Here is a 25,267-nt window from a genome sequence, read left to right as displayed (position 1 = left end):
TGTGTGTTTTTGTTATGCTTTTCATTTGCTCTTATCAACTGTAGCATTAATAATACAAAGCAATATGTGTACAAGATAGCAAAAGAGCTAAATTGGGCTTTAGTAATCGGAGTGCAACTTACTGCAGTTTATTATATTTTATTGTGCGTAATTGTGATTTGTAGTGTGCATTTTTTGTGCTAAGTGTTTTTTTCGTGTTTTCCCACCAGTTGCACTGCTAAGCTCAAACTGACATCTGAACCCACCACCTTAACCCGTTCGTCGCGCGCCCACCCCATTTAACCCTTATGGTGTCACGTTACCAGCTGCAAAGAGAAGAGGATGCGGACTCCACCACATCGACAACTTCACCACGAGAACAACAGCAACAGCGACAACAGCGCCGTTCGCGCCTTGAATCTGCGGTTCTATTAAATGGAGGTGAGTGTGAAACACAGTTAGCATTAAACAGATTGTCGTCGGGAATGAATTCATTTCATTATTTCCTGCTTGAAATGATTCATAGATTGCTATCGCTTTTACTTGTTACAATTTCAAGCGTAAATGATAAGATTGTTTTAGCAAATAAATGTAGAATTAAAAAAAAATGTAGCACAAGCAAAAAAGATGATGTGGCCCATGGGGGGATCGAACCCGCGACCTTCGCGTTATTAGCACGACGCTCTAACCAGCTGAGCTAATGGGCCGAACTGACAGCGTTTGTTTTAAGGTGGCATATAAAATGTGCTCTCATAACAAATGTTGCTAGTTTTTACCGTTTAACATAAGGCAGATAATGCGCTCTCTATGCGTGTGTGTATGTGTGTGTGACAACTTGACAACTTTCACTGCGACTTCGCGCGAGCCGCCGACGAAGGACGAAGATGTAAACGAAGAAGACGAGCGATGACGAAGTTTTGTCTGCCTGTTTGCCTGTCTGCTATTTGTCCTGTGTGTTCTTTTGCCAGTTGGCTTTCGGCTTTTGTACGTTGCGGACGTGGGAAGCGGTAGAGCGGAAGAAGGACTCGCATCGTGGAGCGTTAAACAATTAAAGTTGTCCTTTTAACAAAAAAACAAACACCAAAATCACAAAAGCATCCCTTTATTTATTTATTATTTAAGTTGGACTTTAGTTTTAGTTGCTTCTAGTTAATATAGTATACTTAACTGTAACGGCATCGACAATTAACCAGGCCCAATAAAAACCGCTAACAGAACAATTCAGTTCGATAATCTGAAGGCTTTTATTTTGTTTCCTCTGTTCGTTTTTTTGTTTTTCTTTTTTTTCCTGCTCGACTTTAAATTGTGTGCGCATTTTTTATGTGTGAACTCTCAAAAATAGGAACCGATGCATTTAAAAAGTAATAAATCGAATAACTGTCGACGCTTGATTACCTAAACAGATATAGTATATATATAACATATATATGTACAGAGTCTATAATATATCTCAGCGTCGGCTGCATATGCGTGACGCGAATAACTGTTTTGTACTTGCTTTGCTTTTCGCTTTTTCCTCTTTTTTTGAGAATATATGCTATGAATTTTTGATGTTGCCAGATTGAATATTTTAGCATTAGTTTGTGGAACTCAAAAATTAGTCAGTGACTTCGGCAAAAGGCACTCTGACGGACTAACAGTCTGTGTGTCTGTCTGTCTATTTGTCTATTTGTATATTTGCCAGTTGTTTTAGTTCTCAGCAGACATTGAAGTCAAGGCTATTATTAAGACAACCGTTATTTAAATTTGAACCATTTGCCCACCCACAACAAGAACAACAATGGTAAGGTTAAAGACCTCACCAGAACTGAGTTGATATACAGTTGCGCTCAAGATAATAGTTTTGAAAAAATACAAAAAATACTTGGAATACAGTATGCAAATCAGAACTAAAGAAAGTTAAACATTGAAAGGTCGATTAATAGTTGTCAATATTAACAACACAAAATTAATTTAGATGGCATAAACTTAAAGCAAAATTAAATTGAACACATATGAGTTTAAAATAATACTAGTGGAATAGTTGTGAAGCTTCATACATAATATTTATAAAATCCAGATAAGATACGTGGATATATTAAACAATGTTTTTAGAAACAATTTCGGATTCGTCTAACAACTACATCCATTCATCCATTTCTTTAACACTCAATTCAAACTCAAATTCATTGCCAGACTTTAATCATGTTTTGTTAGTTTGGGTTTATTTTTTGATCTTCTAGCTCTTGCTTGATCAAAACTGGGACTTCTGTCAGCAGCTTCAAGAATCGATGCCACATTCCAAGTGCTTATTAAGTGCATAAAATAAAAATAAAAATAAGGTTGACAGGTTTATTATTATTTTTCGAAGGGATTATGAGAGGAGTTGCTATGAAAATATTGAGAATTTGCAAGACTACCACTATTATTTTGACCGCAACTGTATGAGAGAATTAAGCAATAGAAAAACTAACACAAAATAACACTGTAAAAAGGTGCCTTGATATATATCTATATATGAAATACGTGGAATATACAAACAACAAACACACACAAAGTGCCTTAAGAGATGTCTGGCTACTACCAGCGCCAGAGTCTGGAGTTGCAGGGTCCAGAGCATAGTCGTAACAATACCCACACCCGCACCGTGCAACTGAATCGCACCAATACCAATCCCGAATCGCGACGGCGACAACAACAGCAACAACGGGCGGCCCAAGAACGTCAGGAGTCGTGGTTCCGCCACTCGATGCCCCCAGCTATAAATCGTGACTTTGAATCGCTGGAACAGTTGACGCAGGAGACAACAAATGGATTGGATGAGCAGCTCGCCGCCACGCTGGCTGCTGGCCAGGAGGAACTGCCGGCCGTTGCGAGTCACACGAGCATACACCTCAACAGTGCCAATAGTAATCTGGGTTTCATCGACTCCGATAATACGCCCAACACACCGATTACCCCTGCATCCGAATCGATGGCGGGCACCCTCTCCTCCTCCTGCTGTCCACCGGGCGCAGCTGCAGCCGACAATAGTTCGTCGCGTCGCAAATCGCGTAATCGCAAGGGTTCGAGAGCGTCCATCCTATCGAATGCGACTCGTGGTTTGCGTATCACAACCTCATTCCTACGCAGCAAACGCAAGGAATATGAAGGTCAGTGACCATTTTCTTTATATATATATATAGCATATAGCATATTGCATACCTCTATTTGTTCAGTGGAGAACTTATCAGGTTCTGTGGTTTTTTTTCGTTTATTCACTAAGTAGAAACCACATTTTGATATTTATATGTGGGTAATTTATCTAATTTATTGCAATATATAAATCTCAATTTATAAATCTTGGCAGGTATTCGGCTCTAAGCTGCATATAGTATATGTGTCGGAATCGGTTGGAACGGATCACTATATCATATAGCGTTCATAGGAACAATCGGTCGATAGATGAGGTTTTGTATGAACAACTTATTGTTAACAAGCTATGCTAACCAAACTTATCAGTTATGCCTTTAATTACTGTTTTTATATTTATTTCAAAAATCGTTGAGATCAGACTACTATATCATATAGCTCTAATAAGAAAGATCCATCGAAAATAAATCCTTTTTTGTCTATTAAGTTAACCTCAGCAAACTCATTTGCTAAACGAGTTTTTCTGCTCCTAACATTTGGATATAACACTTTCGATATGGTACTACTATATAGTATAGCTCTCTTAGGCATAAAGATATCTAATCTGCGGCATATCTAAGTTAGTCGTTCTTTCTTGTTTTTAAATCATAAAGATTATCTACGGGGTACGAAGGCAGTTGCACAGCCAAAGTATTGATTATTACAACTGAACTCGACTATGTGCACTTTATGGTATCAGTTAAAATGCTTCGATAAGCATCTGTACGAGAATCGATTCTAATCGACTTGTGATCGCAATAAAAGACACAAGTGTAATATACCAGTAGATGTATCATATACCCCGACATATTATTGATCAAATGTAAAAATGTTCAATTTAATAAATTATCAGAAAGTCTGAAATGCTTTCAGAAGATGTGCTCAGCATATTGAATATATATTAGATAAAGAAATATTTATAATATTACGAGTAACTCTATAATCAAAATTAAAGGGACATCCTTTGTTTAAGTGCTCGTTAATTGAAAATATGTCAAATTGTATTTTATTAAAGTAATAATATCTTTCTTAACTTAAGAAACATTTTGAGTTGACTCAAAATACATTAAATGATTGGAAATATTGTACGAATTAAATGGTTATCACTGCTCGATCGATCCAATCGCGTAATTCCGCCACATTGGCATAGACGCCCGGATAGTTGGGCTCGGCGCACTTGTTGCCCCAGGAGACGATGCCGACGAGTTTGCCGTCGGAGACAAGTGGTCCGCCGGAATCGCCCTGACAGGCATCCCTCTGCGGAAACGCCGCGCAGATCATAGTGGCCCGGATCTTGCTGCCGTAGCCGTAGCTGGAACCGGAGCACTCTGTGCGACCCACAATGCGTGTATTGATGTAGAACAATTGCCAGGAGGACGAGCCCTGATAGCTGGTGGCACCCCAACCGGTGCACGTGGCATCTGCATTGTGCTTTGGCGTAACCTCCGCCAGCGGAATAACATTCAGACTCGGACTTAGTTTGAGTGGCGTCTTTAAGCGGATAACTGCAACGTCAAACATTTTGTCGCTCTTGTTGTAAGCCTCGTGGACTCTAAAATCCTTAACCGTGCTCAGTATGCCGCCGGAGTACTTGTAACTGGAACCGGCTCTCACACGAAGATTGGCAATGGTCACGCCGGCGGTGCTGATCAGACAGTGGGCAGCAGTTACCACAAGGCTCGACGATATTAGACTGCCGCTACAGTAATGGGAGCCGGAACGTTGCAACGAAACTTGCCACGGATAGGAACCGATTACGGCGGGACTACCACCCACAATGCGACCATCCAATGGCAGAGGCATCAAGTCCCCCAACGCATTCCCAGCCAAGTTGGCCAAAACTATTACCAATATTGTTGGGCGAAACATTTTACGCTGATCAATGGGAAAACTATTACTGACCAAATGTTTGTTAGTCTTTGACTTTTATAGTCGCAAAGAATATTGAATATTTCTGCAGTAAACTATTTACTAGAGCTTAAAAGTTTATTCCACTTGAGTGTCAAGTGGTAATCGTGTGTATCAAATTGTCAGATCCGGATCTGATCTATATATCACTTAATACCGAACAATGCTTAACTGTTGTTGCATTATCTGCTGATTTATTGACCACAATTGATAAGCTCTTGTTGTGTTTTACTTCTGTTTGCTTGGTTTTGCCAATTGTAAATTGCAGGATCATGCAGATACAATTGATTTTGATTACATTTGCTTACATCAATTGCAATCTTTCACAAATTAGCAAAAAGAATTAAAAGAATTCTTCAGCTGAAACTTTTATGTATCTTTCTCGAAGCTGTAGATCAAAATCGGCAGTCATAATTTTACCATAAAGCTGACACAGCAAGAATCTGTCGAAATAGTTTAGGAAGTTATGTTTACCCAACTTACTGAACGATAGTGTTATTATCAGCTTACTATATCACATAGTTACCGTGACAGCTATCAGTCGATTTTTTAAATTCATAGTGCCATTTACATGTCGGCAATTTGCCACCTGTCTACAAGGATATCTCTTCTAGTCCTTGGCGTACCTAAGTAAGCACTTAGTTCTCATTTACCCCATCAAAGTCAGAGGTAGAGGCAAATAAATTTGCACAGTTTAATATAAAAGCAGGTGGCAAATGTCACGTCGCCTTTTGGCTTTGGCGGGGGGTGGGTGCTGAAAGTACATTTTCCAGCTTCCGGTAAAATGGTTGGCGGTTTAGGTAATGGTTACGTAATCAAGTAATGGGGATAAACATAAATTCAAAAATACAGGCACCTTTTGATGTAGCCATAAAACGAAAAGAGTTAAAAACTAATCCAATCATCTTTTATGTGCTTATGTTTCCAATAAAACATAAAACATTTGAAATTTATGTGTCGCTGACTTATTATTACTATAAAAGATTACTTTTAACATATATTCAAAAGTCAATAAGTTATTCTTAACCATCTCAATTGGTGCTTAAATATAAATAAAAAAGTAAGAATCATTTATTCTTAACTATTATTATTCGCAACTATCTTGCAAATGGTTTTTATTGTTCTTCAATTTAAATTTAAATATTAAATTTTATTCTTAATTTAGTTTATTGTCGACCTATTGTATTTTTCTGTGTCGACATTAAATCAATAAATAAATGAATCTCAATCGAGCAGCTTTTAGATAACAGACTAAATGGCAATTAGTGTGGAGTTCAGCGGAGTGTAGGGGGTGATGTAGGGTGTGGTGTTGAGAGTGCTGTTGTTTAACAGACAACTGACAAAAGACAATTGCCAACTGGCTCTGAGATCATCAATATCTCGGCATAAAATGTACTTTTCTCTGATTTCTCTTTACTTTTTCATGACATCATCATTCACATCATGGCGGGGGTGTGGACCTATCCTAATATCCTGCTAATGTGCTCGCCATGATTTCTCAGGACATTTTCCAGTCATTGCGAAAAGCTTTTTAGCCCAAAGTGTCTAATCACTTTTCAGATAACGTTGGTCATTAATTAACGACCTGGTTTTTTTCAGGTTCATAAAAAAATCAATGAAAATAAATAACAGCCCAACAAAAATAAAAAGTAAAAACATTTAACTTGTTATAGCAATTACAAAAATTAAAAAAAAAAATAAATAGTAATTAAATAAAAAGTATAAGTTAACTCATGGGGGGACGAACCCACGACCTCCGCGTTATTAGCACGGCACACTAACCAGCTGAGCTAATGGATCGAAATCTCAGCGTGATTTACGTCATCATAAACGTTATTTAGTCAACACAGGCACAACAAACTTCTCTAGTGAGAATAACATTGTTATTTGCTACAAATGTTATTGCGCTGTTAGCATTCATGTTGAGTTTGCGACACGCCGCTAGCAAGTGTCAGGATGGCCGAGCGGTCTAAGGCGCCAGACTCAAGGTTTAAAAATCTTGCCTCTCTCAAGCAGAGGTTCGTACGAGCGTTCTGGTCCTCTCTGAGGGCGTGGGTTCGAATCCCACTTCTGACAAATATCTTTTTACAATTTTTTAATAAATTATTGTTATTACATATAACAAAGTGAATATTTATTTTTATATTATTATGCTATAATTTAATGGAATTTTAAATAAGCATTTATTTTGCTTAGTAAAAAACACATACAATTTGCAAAGAATAAATGTATAAATATAAAAATGTTCTCTGTTTGTTGGATATTCTTAATAACATTCTGCTAGCCGCCTCAACAAGTGCCTCCGTGGCGCAATTGGTTAGCGCGTTCGGCTGTTAACCGAAAGGTTGGTGGTTCGAGTCCACCCGGGGGCGATTCTAATACTTTTTTAAAAATATTTTATTTTATTTTAATATATACACATAGATTACAAAAACGTGTAAATATATTTTATATAGGACACTGGTTAATTAAGTACAAAAATTAATTATTAAAAAGCAGCACCCTTTGAGTTTAACAGCACCACGGTTGGTGGTGGATTTTGTAGTTAAAATTCATCGCTATTTTCGCGCCATTATTGTTAGTGGTGAATTGAGCGCTCACTCTGGAAATTTGCGTTGCACATGTGTGTGTGTGCCGCTCTCTCGCACACGCACAGGTAAACATATGGCGGCAGCATTTGAACATTTAGTCGGTTTCTAAACACAGAAGTGCAAAGTCGCCGAATTGAAGCGTGTGCGAACTTTTCGTATTTGTAATTTCTGCAACTAATTTGGAGAAGTATTCAATTAATATGATGCGCGCGTGTGACTTTAAATAAGAAACGAAATGTAATTTGTGCGACAAGTTTTGACAACAACAAAACATTCACATATCACAAAATTGCTTAGCGGAAGTTTTTCGCTCGCCACGTTTCCGTTTGTTTTTCGTGTGTGATAAACTTAACCCATGGCCAAATTAGAGTTGAGAAACTCTCCCCACTCCCCCCCATTGTGTTTACATAGATCTTGCGATGGTGTGGTTGGCGCCTTTTTCTCTCTCTCTCTCTCTCTCTCTATCTCGCACTTGCTCATTTGTCAACGTTGTTTGGATGTTTACTATTGTGCTTAGCATTGATCGCCGTTTGTTTCTTTGCCCTTCCATTGTTGCATTGCATTGTAATTGTAGTTGCTTTCTCTCTCATACATACACTGTTTTTTCGTGTTGTTGTTGTTGATTTTTGCCTCCTTTTATATCAGCTGTCTGCTTTCGTTCTCTCTTTGTATACGATTTTTTGTTTGTTTTTGTTGTTTTCTGCATTTTTATCGAAATTATTTTGCTGCAAGCAAATTTCAGTTGATCTATTTGATTTCAACATTTTAAAGGTGTTTTTTTTTAAATTTCTCCCATGCTGAATATTTATTGTGCAGAAAGTAAACGCAAATTGAGTGCAGAAGGTAAAAAATTAAAAGAAGTGAAATTGAATGAAAGTGGCGCAATTTCTGATTTTATAATAATGTTTATGCAAATAATTGGGAAAATGATGCAAGTAAATATTGTTGGCTAAATGTCATATTCTTGTTTGTACATTATTTTAAATAATTGCTTGCCAAATATTATTTATAATTTATACACAACGGTTACGTATGAATTTCGAAATAATGCTATGACTCTTTTTTAACAAAAATAAATAAAACGTCATCGTTCGCGGCATAGACATAAAAAAGAAGAAGAAAAGATAAATGTGGCAATAATTTATGTAAGAAACGATTTGTGTTTCTGTTTACGGATCGGATAAATTTTGAAAGTTGCTTTTGGAGCAGGAGACAACCCTTAATCCAGTTAATCTGCTCTCTTTGCTGTTGTCTTTACTTAAATGCATAGCTGACGTATGAAGTATGACGTCTTTGATGATCTGTATTCTCTTTTTCGCTGTTCTCTTTGCCCAAATCTGTGGTGCATTAGAATTCAGAAGGGGACATCCTCGTTGCCCATTTGACAATGTGTGTTGATCTGCTCTTCGCTCTCCCTCCCGCTCTCTTTGTGTGTTCTCGTTACTTAATTATATATGCAGCTGCCCATGTTCCGTTCGCCTCCACTGCTCCAAGCGACATACATGTATGTAGCCAGCCGTAGCCAATTATTGTTCGATTGACAATAATTTTGTATTGATCCGATTGTCACTATTTGCGTTCTCTTTGTGGTTGTTGTTTTTAATGGAGCTTGTCAACTAAGTTGAGCTCATACAAACACACAATGACAATACATATATATGTATATGTGTGTGCATATGCAAAAATAACTGAACTTGATAGAATTTGGCATATGTATGTGTGTATGTGTGTTTTTATGCAGTATGCGTATTTGAATAACTTTAAAAGGTTATGCCGTAAATATCATTGATATATATGTATATATATGCATACACGCGTATGTGTGTGTGTGCAATACCTGCTTGCCCATATATGTATTTTACATCCATGCATATTTAAGTTTCTATGTATGTATGTTTATCGTAGGTGTGTTTTCATTGCTGCTGTTATTGTTGTTGTTTTCTCTTGGTTGACTGTACAAGTACACACAGCTGCGGTTAAAATAATAGTTGTATTTGAGCATAAGTAGTTAATACTGAATACATAAGTAAACAGTAAATAGGAAAAGTGCTATGAAATTATTGAATGAAGAAATGAAATCCTTTAAATTGATTACAAATGAGCCGGTCCAAACAGTACTATAATAATATATAGAATAATATGTTTTTGACCGCGACTGTTTATAATATATTGCAGCTGTGAAATGTGTCATTTTTTTCTCATTCACTGATCGTGTGATTCACTGAAGTTTTTTCCTTCACGTTTTTTTTTAATGCATTTACAACTGTCTAAATAAGTGTGTAATTTTTTTTATTTTGAGTTGTGAGACAGTAACTGAAAAATACTTGTGAGTATTTTTAGCATTTGTTTTTGCTTGTTGTAGAATGGAATCCACAAGTAAATCACACTTTGGAATGAATCCAAAATGTATGCCTATATATCTATATATTTACATATATATACAAGTATATTATGCAAATTTGTATTTATAGATGCCAAAGCTATTTATTTCTGTGTCTGGCTGCTTTCTTTTTGCGGCCTGCTCTCTTTCTCCATAAATTTTAGCTGTATATATATATATGTATATATATAAATGTATATATATATATCAATTGGCCTTGTCATCTGTAATTACCCAAATCGTATCGAAGCGTCTTGTTTAATATTTATGACCAATTTCGAACTACTTGGCAAAGTGGCAAAGAGTGTTTTCCACAAGTTTCCAAGTTTCTACATGCAATACGAAAAATACAAATCAATTTGAGTTCAATCCACAAAGGCATAAATACTACCAGATGTCTATTGTTATTTACTACATGCTCTACACTCGGAAAAAATCGGTATACTTTCTGCCAACTTGTAGGAAGTACATTTTTATAATTTATGTTTGTTGCTTTCTAAAAACCAGGATTTGCACTTCTGAGTTTTTCGATAATTCAGAAAATATATATTAAATTTCGTTAAAGACTGTCAATTTTGCTAATCTTTTGGAATATTCTGTTTTTGAAATACTTTTGTATATATCACAAATACTGTTTTATATTTGAATATTTTTACATCCAATCATTGAACTGCATTTTTTGTACTTTTATGGAGGGTATTATAGTTCTGAATAATTGAAGAAGACCTCTCCGATCAGATAAAGTTGAGTATATATATTCTTGAGCACCATCTATTATTCTGTTGCTATATGGACAAGTCTTAGCAGTTGGAGTTGAACAATCGAATGAACGATCGAATCTTGAGTTCTTGTTGCTAACTTAACTTACTCAAGATGTTTATGTAGACAAAATGCTAGCAATATCAGACTACGATATCCCATAGCTTTCATAGGAACAATCAATCGCTTTTTTATATTTTAGAAGTCTACACCTCAGTCTCCGTTCCACAAGAAGGGTATCTAATCGTATGTGTACCCAAAGATAGTTATTTTTTTTATTCTTCCTTCTTGTTTACTGGGTATACATATGTGTAATATTGGATTTTACTTTATGAAAGGGCTTAATTATAGTTAAGGTTGTTTACTGTCGTACCAAAGTAAATACACACGCTAAAGGGCATACCCTGACTATTACTATAATGCCATGTCATTCACAACGTAAATGGTAATGAGTGGGGTGAGTGGGGAGTGGGAGGGGGTGGTGTGTTGTGTTGTGTGTTTACATAAAATGGGAGTGTTTACACACAGTTTGTTTTCGGACAACCAGGAAATGCTTTCTCTCTTTTTGCCAAGAGCATAGTTGGCTTTTTCGCAAAGGAGGAGGTCTTCCAAATAATATTGCAAATAAGCTTCAGCTCTGCTGAAATGAAGTATGTATGCGAACTTGTTATTTGGCATAAATAAATAAATTTAAAATATATAAAAATAAATTGACTCATATAAATATGCCCAGGGGAAGCCGTTAGATGTGGGCGTATTAAGCAAAGATAATTTCATTTTTATTGACTTCAGTGATTAGTAGATTTTACTCTCCTCCCTGTCCTGCATGTCCACTTGCCCTGAATTAAATTTGTTCCATAGAAGTTGGCTGTTTTCCGCATTTCTGAGAATTATTTTCACATACAATCAATCGCAATGGGGTTGCGAAAGGCAACAATGAATTGCATTTTTTTGTATTCCTCTTCAAAGTGGATAAAAAGGGTATATTGAGATTGTTCGAAAATAGTTCGAAGCCCAATAATTATTCGTAGATGTCATGGCAAGGAACAAAATAAAATGAAATATTCTCAAAATAGAAAATACTGCTTCAAAATGAATACGTATAAAAAGTACCCAGAAATAAATATTGTTGAGCAACTAGAAAACACAGATTGAATTAACCAAAAGGTAGTTGCGTATTAAAAAGATTACCATTGGCAAGCCTAATATGTAACAGGGTATCTGCTAGTCGAGCTCTCTTTGGACTCGAGCATTCTTACTTGTTTCCAACTAAGTCATACCTTGCACTTAAGTAGCCTCTCACCTGGGGGATGGATACCTTCTTGCTTTGGACTTCCGTTATGATATTGAATGAGTTCGTTGACTTGTTTATGTACACGCCCCACCCGTCTCCCCCCTCGAACAACCATTAATAAGTGTGGTTTATATTCTTTAATGAATTTCCGTTGTATTAAAAAAATCAATAGGAAACGTGTGAATAATTTGCTGTTGAAACTTTCGTGCGTCGATCGTAGCAAACATTAATATAAATTAATAGAAACTCGACAATGACAAGATAAAAATAAATTCACGAGTACACAAGTTCACAAAGAAGAAAAAACGAACGCCGGAGCAGGAGCAGAACCGGAGCAGAAGGAGCGAGAGTGAACCATGTCAACATGACAGATAATAATCAAAAGAATAACAGCTACAATAATGGCAGCAACAATAATAACAATCCCAATCACAATACCCATTCCCATTCCCATGCAAATGCCACAACGAGTCGTGCAGCTGCCACAAGTGATGATGGTGGTGGTGCATTCCAGTTGATGTATTCGGTGCCACAACAGTTGCAACATTGGTGCAAGCAATGCGTCCGCAAGTTGCGTGGTCAAATGTTGCGACACACAGCTGCAACGGGGCCGGGACCGGGTCGCTTTGTGTCCCATGCGGGCACCAGTACGGGATTAGTTGGTGGTAATCCCAACTCTCAGGCGGATGGTGATGCAACGGGCAGCAGTTTGGAGGCAACTCAAGTGGATGGTGGCGGATTTCGGCCACGGCGACTCCAGAGTGGGGATGAGGAGCGGGCCAACAAGTCACAGGCCACAGGCTGGTTTAAGGCCAAGCGGCGAAAATATATGGAAAAGGCCGGTTTTCGAAAACCACCCTGCAAAGGTCTATATGCACTTTTATCTAACTATCTATCTATCTATATATGTATATACATTTACTATATTTGTTGATTGTTCTATGTATGCGATGAAAGAGAAAGAGATAGGAGCAGGGAGAGATAACTAAAGGGAACTGGAAAGAGAGAGGGAGGTAGATCGAGAGAATTATTTACTCAATGATAACTGCCACAAGATTAATCTTGAAATGAGCAGTTGCTCATTATAAATATATATCAGTCTTTATATTTATCTGTATCCATTTTTAACGTTGAAAGTTGATAATTAACTTGCCAGGTTTGGTTTATTAACGTTATAATTATTACGTGATATCTGCTAGTCGTGCAGTATTAAACTATCGACATACTCCAGCTTATATTATAATATAATGCTTATATTGGTCCCATATGGGCTGAGCCTGAAACTGCACTCAAATTCTAAATGCCATCCAGGGAAACTAACTAAAAGCGGCACTTTGCTATTGACACATATACAACAACAACATACACATGTGTGTGTGTGTGTATGTATATATGTGTGTGTGTATGTATGTATGTACTCGTATGTATGTATGTATGTCTATGTGGAACACACCCTAAAGGACACAAATCAGTAAGCAGCAATCGTTTCCTTCTTAGTGTTGTCGTTGTGCCTACACTGAGACAAAAATAAGTTAAACATTTTGTAGTTTGAGTACTCAAGTTCTTAAATCAAACAATTTCTCAATTGAAAACAAGTTGATATTGCTTGAATCGAGAATTTGGTAACGAGGTAATATTTAGTAGTATTTTAGTTGTTATTCTATATGCGCAAGTTCTTGAACCAAAATATAAAACTAAAAATATATAAATATTTAGCAGTCCTTTAAATTATTAAATACATTTAATGAATAAAGACTGATTATAGTGAAACATTGGGAATAATTTGAATTTCTACATAAAACAAGTGTGAAAAGCAATAAGAATCCGACTTTTCTCTCAGTGCTTTTGAGCAATTTTGCACTCATTATTATTTGGCCCACCTTTTTGGCATTTGTGTGTGCTACCATTTGCTGCTGCCACCAGCCCCTGCGTGCGACGACAAATAGTACTCACCACACACACAGCACACACATAACACACACATACACACACCAGCACACACACCTATAACGGTTTCAGTTGCCACAGCAAGCTGCTGGAGAGCAGTCAACGTTCAACACGCAACACGGCGCAGCAAAGCAAATGTGGCCCAGAAAATAAATGCAATTAACAGTGTTAACAGAGGAGTGTGTGTGTTTGTGTGTGTTGTGTGTGTGCTTTGTGCACATATTTTTAGCAATGACTGTTAGCATTTAACATTAAGTGCTAATCGTTTTTGTTTCGAGTCGGAATTATAATAAGTCGAGTGCATTTTTACCTCGTCTGTGACAAATCGATAATGCGCACTTTTTGACGACGCAGCTTTGAACTCTTGTTAAGTATTCTTTCAACAGTTTCAAGTGAAGTTCGCTTTTAACTAAAATATAGAACAAATGTGCATTAATTAACTAAAAATTCGTTGTGTGAAAACTAGATGAAAATTCTCGTTGGGGAAAATGTCAAAGTTGATTCAATTTGAGGGGAGTATGGCATACAAACGTGGAAATGTGTCGCTAATTGAGAGCGCAGGCGCTGTCGATGTGTATGTGAAGAAGCAACTTGTACGCCAAATGCCACGCCCACTTGTGGCTTGTTGTGGCCAGTAAATCAAGCTGGGGGGCGGCATATTCAAGAGACACCACGCACCAGCAGGAGCAGGAGCAGCAGCAGCAGTCGCAGCTAGAGAAAGGGAGAGCATCGCTTTTCAAGCCATCAGCTCGGAGCAGGAGCAGGCGGAGGTGGAGGCGGAGCTGGAGGCGGACGAGGAAGAGGAGCTGGTCACCAGACTAAACCAGGAGGCGGTGACGACAGCGAGGGTGGGGGAAGTGTTTCAGGAATCGCATTTAATGGCTGATATCGATATCGATAACGCCCCAAATCGATTGCACAACGTGACCAGGCGTCGCTTCCGCTTGCATCGACGAACCCGGCCGTGCAATCTCCGGCGTTTCCCCAGAATGAACTTCAGCAATGTCTACAGAGCATTGCGTATCCGTTGGAGTCGTAAGTTGTCCAGTCGAGAGAGAGAGAGAGAGAGAGAGAGAGAGAGAGAGCGTGACTCAGAGAGTACTCGGGCAAAAAAATCGGGACATGAAATTTAGAAAAGTTTTTCTTGGTTTTAAAAATAATTTCTAAATATAAGAAAACAAATTTATCAATATGAAAAAGGTTCTTAATCTATAATCCCACAAAACATGATTTTCTTTTATTATTTTAAAAATATTTTCTATTATTAAGAAAATCATATCTAAAAAGTAGAAATGCAAAAACTGCACTTTCAGCAAAAAAATACTTTAAACAAATTCAGAAACATACAATTAAATTTAATGGCTCGGCTTTAATATTAGAATTTAGCTGTTGAGTGCCATTTTTTCTTAGTATACTCTGTAATCAGCTGCTAAATACTGTTATTACTGATACTAAAATTAGTTTGATCAATATGAACATAAGTTTTGCACAATGAAATTATTATAGTTGTTCAAGTAAAAATCCAACAATTCATTTTACTGGAAATGTTTTGCACAGTTGCCTCTTAGTTTTTCATGGAATTAATCCTTAACTATTTCATTAGTTAAAATTGAATCCGAGAGTGCTTAGAAAAACTGTATTCAAAATTGGGTTACTCAAAGTTTTGCCCCGTTTAATGCCAAGATGTTTGTCGGCTGCATAATTGCTGATCCCGTCGTGGAGATGAACCGACTGGTCAAGGAGCACAGTTTGATACCCGATGTGATTGCCTGCCAGCCCCAATTGGTGATCAATATACTCTATCAGTGCTTTACGGAAGTGCAGCCGGGCAGACATTTGAGTCCGTTGAGCGTCAGCCGTGAGCCAATTATACGCTGGCTGTCAGATCCGAATAAATTGCACACGCTGGCCATGATTGATCCGGATGCGCCGAGTCGCAGTGAGCCCAGTTACCGGGAGTGGCTCCACTGGCTGGTGGGCAACATACCCGGCTGTGATGTTGTCCATGGCCAGCAATTGGCCGCCTATGTCGGGAGTCGTCCACCCCCCAATACGGGTCAGCATCGTTATGTGTTCCTCGTCTTTCAGCAGTTCTGCCAGCTGGACTTTGATGAGCAGTTTATTCCGGCGGATAGTTATGAGGCACGACGGGGTTTCAGCATTAAAAAATTTGCCGCAAAATATGCGCTGGGCAAACCAAAAGCATTGAATTTCTTTCTATCCAACTGGGAGGAGAATGATTTCTATTGAGTGATCAAATAAAAATTAAAAGTTTATCTTTTTTTTTTGTCTATTTATAGTAGCAATTATAATTATCAATCGAATGATTCAATTTGTTGATATTTTATTAACAGCTTTGTGTTATTTATTGTAGATGACGACGAGATTCCACCCTTTGGCGCCTACGAAGCAGATGATGGGGACAGACGCGTCATAGCCCTCAACTCGCAACAGCCATCCAAATATTGCAATAATCGTATATCAACGGCTAAATATAAGTGAGCTTACTTTTTTCAATATTGATTAATTTGCATTCATTTGCCTGATAAGATATCATCTGACATATGACATATACAGTTGCGGTCAGAATAATAGTTGTCTATACAATAATAATTGTTTTCATAGCTCCTATCATAATCCATTCGATGCCTTTATTCTTCGATATCTGCTCACAAGCCTTTCATTTTATTTCAAGAGCATTCCATTTCTTTCAATGATTACCTATCTGAATCAGTGATTGTGTTGTGTTCAAATCAAATTTCGCCTATTTTGGACAATATTTGAACGATTGTGTTGACCGCAGCTGTATGTTGGCATTGAGCTTAACACTAATTGATTTCTAATAATTTTGCCATTTACCTATTTTTTCAGTGTCCTCACCTTTGTGCCGTCGTTCCTCTTCGAGCAGTTTCGACGATATTCCAATATATTTTTCCTACTAATTGCATTACTACAACAAATTCCGGATGTGTCGCCAACGGGTCGCTACACCACATTGGTGCCACTGTTATTTATACTCTCCGTCAGCGCCATCAAGGAGATTATCGAGGATATTGTAAGTATTGTGAATGTGTGTCTGCACTCAGAAAAATACGCACTGAATTTGGCAAAATCTGTCTACTAACTAGAATGTGGATAAATGATGTACATTTATGAACTATCTTTTTTCTGAGTGTATATATTTGAAATTATCTATGAATTTGTGCACGTTGTTTTTTAGAAACGTCATCGTGCTGATAATGAAATCAATCATCGTTTGATTGAACGCCTGGAGAATGGCACTTGGAGGACTGTGCGCTGGTGCGAGCTGGTCGTGGGCGATATTATAAAGGTGGTCATCGACACATTCTTTCCGGCCGATCTAATACTCTTATCATCCAGGTAGGCTTATGCTCTAGATATTAATTACCATATATCTAAAATTGTGTGTGTTTGTGCTTTTAGTGAGCCACAAGCGATGTGCTTCATTGAAACGGCCAATCTGGATGGGGAGACGAACCTGAAGATTCGCCAGGGAATGCCGTCGACAGCCAAACTATTGGAAACAAAAGACTTGATGCAATTGCAGGGCAGAATCGAATGTGAATTGCCCAATCGACAGCTGTACGAGTTCAGTGGCGTTCTCAAGGAGTATGGCAAACCGTAAGTTGACAAATATAGCGAAGACATGAGCCTCTTTAGAGACAGCTCTGAGTTGATAACAGTGCTATTTTTTTAAATATAATATATATATTCCAATATAAACTTTACTCTCTCTCTATATCCGATCTGCAGTCTTGTTCCGCTTGGACCGGATCAGGTGTTGCAACGTGGCGCGATGCTGCGCAATACGGCCTGGATCTTTGGCGTTGTCATCTACACGGGACACGAGACGAAGCTGATGAAGAACTCGACAAAGGCGCCGCTGAAGCGATCCACCGTCGACAAGCTGACCAATACACAGATCCTGATGCTCTTCATGATACTGATCACGCTCTGCATCACCAGTGGACTGTGCAATTTGTTTTGGACACAAAAACATTCCGATTCCGATTGGTATCTGGGCATTGGGGACTTCAAGAGCATGAGCCTGGGCTACAATCTGCTTACGTTCTTTATTCTATATAATAATCTGATACCGATATCGTTGCAAGTCACGTTGGAGCTGGTGCGTTTCCTACAGGCGCTCTTCATCAACTACGATATCGAGATGTATCACGAGGAATCCAATATGCCGGCCAGTGCACGTACCTCCAATCTGAACGAGGAACTCGGCCTGATCAAGTACATCTTCTCGGATAAGACGGGTACTTTAACCCGCAATGTGATGGTCTTCAAGAAGTGTTCGATAGCACGACGTATCTATAAACCGGAGCGTACACCGGAGGAATCTGAACTGGTGCAAAATATACTCCGGCGACATGATTCCTCTGCTGATATTGAAGAGTTTCTCGTCCTCTTATCCGTGTGCCACACCGTTATACCCGAGAAGAAGGAGGATGGCAGCATCATCTATCATGCCGCCAGTCCGGATGAGCGGGCGCTCGTCGATGGCGCCCGACAATTTGGCTATATTTTCGATACCCGTACGCCAGAGTATGTGGAGATTAATGCGTTGGGTGAACGCCGACGCTTTCAGATACTAAATGTACTCGAGTTCACGTCGACCCGCAAGCGAATGTCCGTCATTGTGCGCACGCCGGAGGGACGCATTAAGTTGTTCACGAAAGGGGCGGATACGGTGATCTATGAGCGTTTGTCGCCGCGTCAACAGGCCTACGGAGAGATGACGTTGCAGCATTTAGAGGAATTCGCCTCGGAAGGATTGCGTACTCTGTGCCTGGCTGTGGCCGACATCGATGATGAGGTGTACGAGGAATGGTCGAGCACCTATCACAAGGCAACGGTCGCCCTATCATTTCGCGAGAGTAAAATTCATGATGCAGCCAATCTGATTGAATCCAATCTTCGCTTATTGGGCGCCACAGCGATTGAGGATAAACTGCAGGATGGTGTGCCAGAAACGATTGCCGCACTGCTCGAGGCGGGCATTTATATTTGGGTGTTGACCGGCGATAAACAGGAGACGGCCATTAATATTGGCTACTCGTGCAAGCTCATCTCGCACTCCATGGACATTATCATACTCAACGAGGGCAGCTTGGATGTGAGTTCAACAATGTTTATATACACATCTGGACAGTTCAATTGCTGTAAATGCTTTTTTAGTTCATTTAATATGAAAAGGAATCCTTTACATTTTGTTCGGCTTTCTTTAAGCATCGTTCCCAATATTATTTAATATATTGTTGTTTTTTCAGGCCACCCGCGATGCCATCTTGCGGCATTGTGGCGAATTCAAGAGCACCATGGCCAAGGATGCAAACGTGGCACTGGTCATCGATGGCAAGACCTTAAAGTATGCGCTGACCTGTGATTTGCGTGGTGATTTCCAGGAATTGTGTCTAATCTGTCGCGTCGTCATCTGTTGCCGTGTGTCGCCCATGCAAAAGGCCGAAGTCGTCGACATGGTCACGCATAGTACAAAGGCGGTCACACTCGCAATTGGAGATGGAGCCAATGATGTGGCTATGATCCAGAAGGCCAGTGTTGGCATTGGCATCTCGGGTGTGGAGGGTTTGCAGGCGGCATGCGCCTCCGATTATTCAATTGCCCAGTTTCGTTATTTGCGTCGCTTGATTCTCGTCCATGGCGCCTGGAACTATGCGCGGATCAGCAAACTAATCCTCTATAGCTTTTACAAGAATGTCTGCTTGTATGTCATTGAACTGTGGTTCGCAGTCTACTCGGGCTGGTCGGGACAAATCCTGTTCGAGCGCTGGACAATTGGTCTTTACAATGTGCTGTTCACAGCGATGCCACCATTTGCCATCGGGCTCTTTGAGAAGTTCTGCACGGCGGACACGATGCTGAAGTATCCGTTCTTGTACAAACCATCGCAGAATGCCAAATTGTTTAATGTGAAAGTGTTCTGGATCTGGATATTTAATGCCCTGCTGCACTCCGTATTCCTCTTCTGGCTGCCGTTGTTCGCCTTCCAGGACGAGGTGATTTGGGCGGATGGCAAAACCAGTGATTATCTACTGCTCGGCAATATGGTTTATACGGTTAGTTGATTGACTTATAGTCGATTTCACGTGTTTATATATACCCTGACATATCCCATATATATAAATAATTAAAAACTTCTCTCTCTTTTTGTAGTATGTCATAATAACTGTCTGCTTGAAGGCTGGCCTGATAACGAGCTCGTGGACCTGGTTAACGCATGCCGCCATTTGGGGTTCGATAGTGCTCTGGTTCCTGTTTGTTGTAGTCTATAGCCACTTTTGGCCAACGTTGGCGTTTGCAAGCAACTTTGCCGGCATGGATATCCAGATGCTGTCGACGCCTGTCTTTTGGCTGGGCCTGATCCTGGTGCCCATTACCAGTCTGCTCATTGATGTGATCTGTAAACTGTATGTTGAAATGTTCTGATTGCTACTCGAGTCTATATCTAATCACTACTTACTTTTTGTTGCAGTGTACACAATACAGTTTTTAAGACACTGACCGAAGCGGTGCGGGAATCGGAAATTCAGCGCAACGATCTCTCCCAGGTGATGGAAGAGTCGCGCTCCTCGTAAGTAATCCGTTAAACTGATCTATTCTGAAAACACACACTGACACACGCACATACTCACACAGAGATTGTGCAATTTGCATTACTTCTGGGTTTGCCTTTCAATTGGTTTAACTACGAATTGGCAGCAAAACCTGAGCAAAAAACGATAAAGAAAACAAACAAAGAAAAACAAAAACCAAAAAAATATTCTATGCTACATTTTCAATTTGAATTGTTGCGCATTTGTTTTAAACTATTCTTTAGTAGAATTTGTTAAGTTTTCACTTGTATTTAGCACGGACCGTTTTGCAATTTATATTTATTGTTTATTGTTAAACAAATGATCACTTGCCGGTCCCTGCTTTATATATAGATTTAATCTGCATTCTTTCGTTTTGTATTTGTCTGTTGCACAATTATTTAATCTAGCTAAATTGCAAATTAGTTCATTACGCATTTTATACCCCAAATCACAACTAATTTAAGTCCTGTGTAACTCTGTTTCAATTGTGTTTGTTTAAATCTGATATGTGTAATTGCTTCACCTACTTTTTATCTTGTTTTTAATGTGTGTGTTTAAATTTCACTTAATTGCCTAACCAATGAAATTGTTCATACTAAAAAACATCACGAGCGTCTAGAAATGTAGTTGCAACAATCAGCGGCAAGAGTATAATTTAAAAAAAGACATGCAAAAAACAAATACTACTCCACTTAGAGCAACGAATACATACACTATATATAATTTATATATATATATCTACTTTGAGCCATGCTAAATGAAAAACACAGCAGGTCTAAATTAACTATAAGGCAATCATGGATTTGCAAGGCCCCATTCCCAATAGGTCAATATATATATAGTCTTTACTTTAAGCATTAGCTTGTACACACGTATGAAAAAAGCACAGGGTATTTCATAGTCATATATTTTATTGTCATCAGTATTAGTAGCTAATAACAGTTCATTTTGAGAACAACACAAAACAACACGATATAAAAAAATTGTTTGAACTGAATTACGTATTTATTGAGTCATCAAAAATATTTATTAACAAAATAATAAAAATCGATAAAATTGTTTACAATTAGATTTGTTGGTTTTTAGTAGATTATTATTATTATAGTTATTTTGTGTTGATTTGTTTTTTGGTAGCAAAAACATTGCATTGAAATAAACAAACACAATTCTATACAAATAGCAGGCGAAAATTAAATTATTGATATTCAGAAAATGTGCCTTCATCAAGTTTAACTATTGTTGTAATTTCAATAATCATTTAACGTATATACTTAGCAACAATCATTTTGAAAACCAAAACCTGAACCAAAACAAAAACAAGCATTTTCTTTATGCTCTAATCTCCACACTATTTATATTAACAACAAATTAACTGCATCTGAAAATAATAATAAAAGACAAACACATTAACTAATGCCTTAAAATCGAATTGCGTATACGCATTGTAATCCAATCCCTAACCACCTCCAACTCATGCTGATGAATGCAAATAATGTAGCCGCTCGGGTTATAAGCCAGATATGGGCAATCAGAAACTAGTATCACGTCATCGTTTCAATCCGGCTCAGGCCAAAGGATATGCCGCGGATCCCAATTCCGGTCGAAGATTGCGAGTGGAGCATCTGGATTTGGAGGAGGATGCCACAATGGTGCAGCGGCAGCAGCAGCAGCAATATCAGCGACGCAGCAGGCAACGCTGGCGCAGTGGTGGCTCCCAAGTTGGCACTGAAATCCTTCACATGTAGACGAGAATTTATTGTTTTCTTTTAACTATGTCTTAAAAATCAAAAATATATATATATCTATTTATTTATATTTAATTAAGTGTTCATCTAATTGGTAAAATTCAGAAAAGAAAAGAATACGCATATTGTATGTGCTCAGGTCATATAGAAAATATGAATAAACATTCTATATTATTAGATTTTAAGTCTTAAAATGTATCCAACTGTGATATTTGATAAACTGTGTGTAGCAAACAAAACTGATGAATTGTGTGCAATTAGCAAATGTGTTTTAAAAGTATTAAAAGTATGTTGTTTATATGTTTTAAGCCAATTTATTGTACTCTACTGTTAAGCATATCGATCACAATGCTATGCTATCATCAAAATCAGACTTTGCATTACAATCGATTTAAAACAACAACAAAAACAGAACGATACCAACGTCAATAGATGTGTTTTAAATAAATGTACCAAACGAACAAAAAAAAGGAAAAGAAAACCTGAAGTCAAATGTGAAAATCCAGTTAACAAATAATATTAATCAAGCCAAATGTTTTTGAAATCAGTGCTTATAATTCATTGTTTCGTTTGTGAAAAATATTGTTATTTTGTGAAATATACATATGTATTATTATTATAGTCAATAGTTTTAGAATCAAATTTACATTTCTATGTCATTCCAAAGCTTCCCAGCATTCCTTGACAAACCACTGAAGATGAAGGGAAATAGTTTAATTGATAAATGAGCAAAGATAATGCCGAGTCATAGTTAACACGATAATGATTGGGTTTTAAGCTTGTATAAATAATAAATGTATTTTAACGAAATGAATAAATTATGTCATAGCATTTGTGAGTGAGATTGCTAATCAAGCGGTGTATGTATTAGTTGCCACAGTTTGCATGCCTAGTCAAATATATATATATACAAAATACAGCCCATATATATATATGTACTAACTGAATAGTTCGGCACTCACAATCGACATTTGGCTGAATGTTCAAAATGCACTTGTGCTTTGTTTGTTTTGCGTTTTTCTTATGCAAAAAAATTATTAACAATTATAACAAAAAATCAACTTTTGAACTATATAAACCAAAATAAAACATTTTTTTCAACCATGTATTTCAAATTCTCATGAATATATATATATTTTCTGTGTGTGCGCAGTACTATGTTAGCCTTGGGATCAATTATCCGGTGTAAGTAATATAAAATACATACTCGATAAGTTGAAAAACTGTAAAAATATATATTAAAAAAAATATACATAAATATATATTAAAATACAGATCACTTCATACAAAACACAATCATAAACACACAGTCAAACATTAGATCATTCAATTGTGCAATTTAGAAGATGATTCCGTTTCCAAACAAATATTTCGGATAGATAGTTTCTGAGAGAGGGAAAGTTAAGATCAGCACAGTGAATATAAGCATATATTTAGTATACTTTAAGGACTTTTATCCCTTTTGCCTTATCAAGTATGTACCTATTGCATGTTATATATATATATATATCTATATTTTCCTTTTGCCAACTTGTGAAATCTAAAAGTCTTTAGTTTACTAATAATTGCGAACATTTTTGCATGAACCATTAATTTGTCACCACTTTTTGTAGCAAAAAGCTGCTCACTTTTATTTTTTTCTAAATAAAAAAATGGCTGTAGCTAGAAATTACAATAATAATATTGCTAACAATTCAAAATGAAAACACTGGTAGCAGTAACAATAACTGTCAAACTGTATTGAAAAACCCACACACTATTTATATAATTGTACTACTAAAAAGTCCCCCTGTGAAGACACCTCCCTCAACAACAAATATTACAAATTAATCCAACAGATTCACTGAAACGGCGAGATTGCTACGTAATGTTTTCACACGTCGTGCCAACACAAGAGTCGAAACGGAACTAGAATTATCGCGTGAGTACAATTTCCATTTAAGAACCAACCAAGCAAAGCAATCCGGTAATCTATCCAGCCAATCAGTTCCCAAGGACATTTTGGCTTTATGGTGGTGACCAGTTCTTTTTAAATGGGCTAGTCTGCATTCTATTTACTTGTTTAGCTGTAGTCACGGGTTTATCAGCACTTTAGATGCGCGTTAATTGAATTTCAGTTATGATTGCCATTTTGACATTTGATTTAATTGGGTTTTCATTCGACGTGGGCGGGCGCCACCTCGTATAAACATTGTAAACACAACAACATTCATTCATTCATTCACCATTCATCAACCCATTTCACATTTAATATTTATAGTAATTACCTCTGATATTTAATTCATGTATATATATGTATGTTGCTTTCCTTAGATGGCTATGCATTTTCTCAAGAGGAAGGCGGCGCTGTGCCGCAATCAATTGTTATACGAGCCTATGACACGAATTTGCCCAAACCGGAGGGAAATTAGGCGGAGGAATGCGTCTAGAATTTTGGAAAAAGTAATGCTTGTGTGTCTGTCATCTGCTGTGTAAAAGGGCCAAAGAAAATAAACCATTTAAATACATATTTTAAGTATACTTTAAAAACATATAAAATCAAAAGATAAATCCAATCAATGTTAATACAAACTGCAACTTTTTGTGAACACTCACACACACAACACACACACTCTTTTTCTGGTATTAATGCATCAAGATATTCTACATGTGTCTTACATTACTATTTTTTTATAAATGCTGCATATGATAACTTAAATATGTATTTGTATCTTAATTGTTAATTATTTGATAAGTCTTAAAAAAAAAAACACTTAAATAAAGTCGTTAGAAGCAGTTTATTTCTTTGTACATATTTACAACTAATCTGATCTTGTCTATACATGTGCATTTGAATGTAAACTACAAGCTTAACAAAATTTAACACAAATATACATTATAAAAATTAA

General features: G+C 37.5%; 2 protein-coding genes and 3 non-coding genes across 12 annotated transcripts; 3 read left to right on the top strand and 2 right to left on the bottom strand.

The window, feature by feature from the left end:
- Window positions 1-180: 180 nt before the first annotated feature.
- LOC6568770 (probable phospholipid-transporting ATPase IA) lies at window positions 181-25,169 on the top strand. Of its 8 annotated transcripts, none has more exons than XM_032741150.2 (11): window positions 2,496-3,110; window positions 16,383-16,506; window positions 16,880-17,063; window positions 17,229-17,389; window positions 17,453-17,650; window positions 17,783-19,154; window positions 19,309-20,115; window positions 20,213-20,466; window positions 20,532-20,630; window positions 24,218-24,300; window positions 24,693-25,169. In XM_032741150.2, exons 1-11 carry the CDS (start codon window positions 2,528-2,530, stop codon window positions 24,788-24,790), a joined length of 3,963 nt encoding a protein of 1,320 aa, XP_032597041.1. In that variant the 5' UTR covers window positions 2,496-2,527; the 3' UTR covers window positions 24,791-25,169. The 8 variants fall into 8 exon arrangements, with proteins under 8 accessions (XP_032597047.1, XP_032597041.1, XP_032597043.1 ...); XM_032741152.2 differs by lacking the exon at window positions 24,218-24,300 and adding an exon at window positions 23,533-23,564; XM_032741156.2 differs by lacking the exons at window positions 2,496-3,110; window positions 24,218-24,300; window positions 24,693-25,169 and adding exons at window positions 181-420; window positions 22,133-22,402.
- Trnai-aau lies at window positions 613-686 on the bottom strand. Its single transcript has one exon. It is a non-coding gene; the product is annotated as a tRNA-Ile (tRNA).
- On the bottom strand, window positions 4,113-5,025 carry LOC6568781 (trypsin alpha-3). Its single transcript, XM_001995322.2, has one exon. The coding sequence runs from the start codon at window positions 4,996-4,998 to the stop codon at window positions 4,222-4,224; it is 777 nt and encodes a 258-aa protein (XP_001995358.1). The 5' UTR covers window positions 4,999-5,025; the 3' UTR covers window positions 4,113-4,221.
- On the top strand, window positions 6,988-7,113 carry Trnal-caa. Its single transcript has 2 exons — window positions 6,988-7,025; window positions 7,069-7,113. It is a non-coding gene; the product is annotated as a tRNA-Leu (tRNA).
- On the top strand, window positions 7,336-7,409 carry Trnan-guu. Its single transcript has one exon. It is a non-coding gene; the product is annotated as a tRNA-Asn (tRNA).
- Window positions 25,170-25,267: the final 98 nt, after the last annotated feature.

This window comes from Drosophila grimshawi, unplaced genomic scaffold (assembly GCF_018153295.1).
Source record: "Drosophila grimshawi isolate 15287-2541.00 unplaced genomic scaffold, ASM1815329v1 contig_1367, whole genome shotgun sequence".
Classification (NCBI taxonomy): Eukaryota; Metazoa; Arthropoda; class Insecta; order Diptera; family Drosophilidae; genus Drosophila; species Drosophila grimshawi.
Note: the sequence above shows the minus strand (reverse complement) of the source record. Positions and strands in the feature narration are given on the sequence as shown.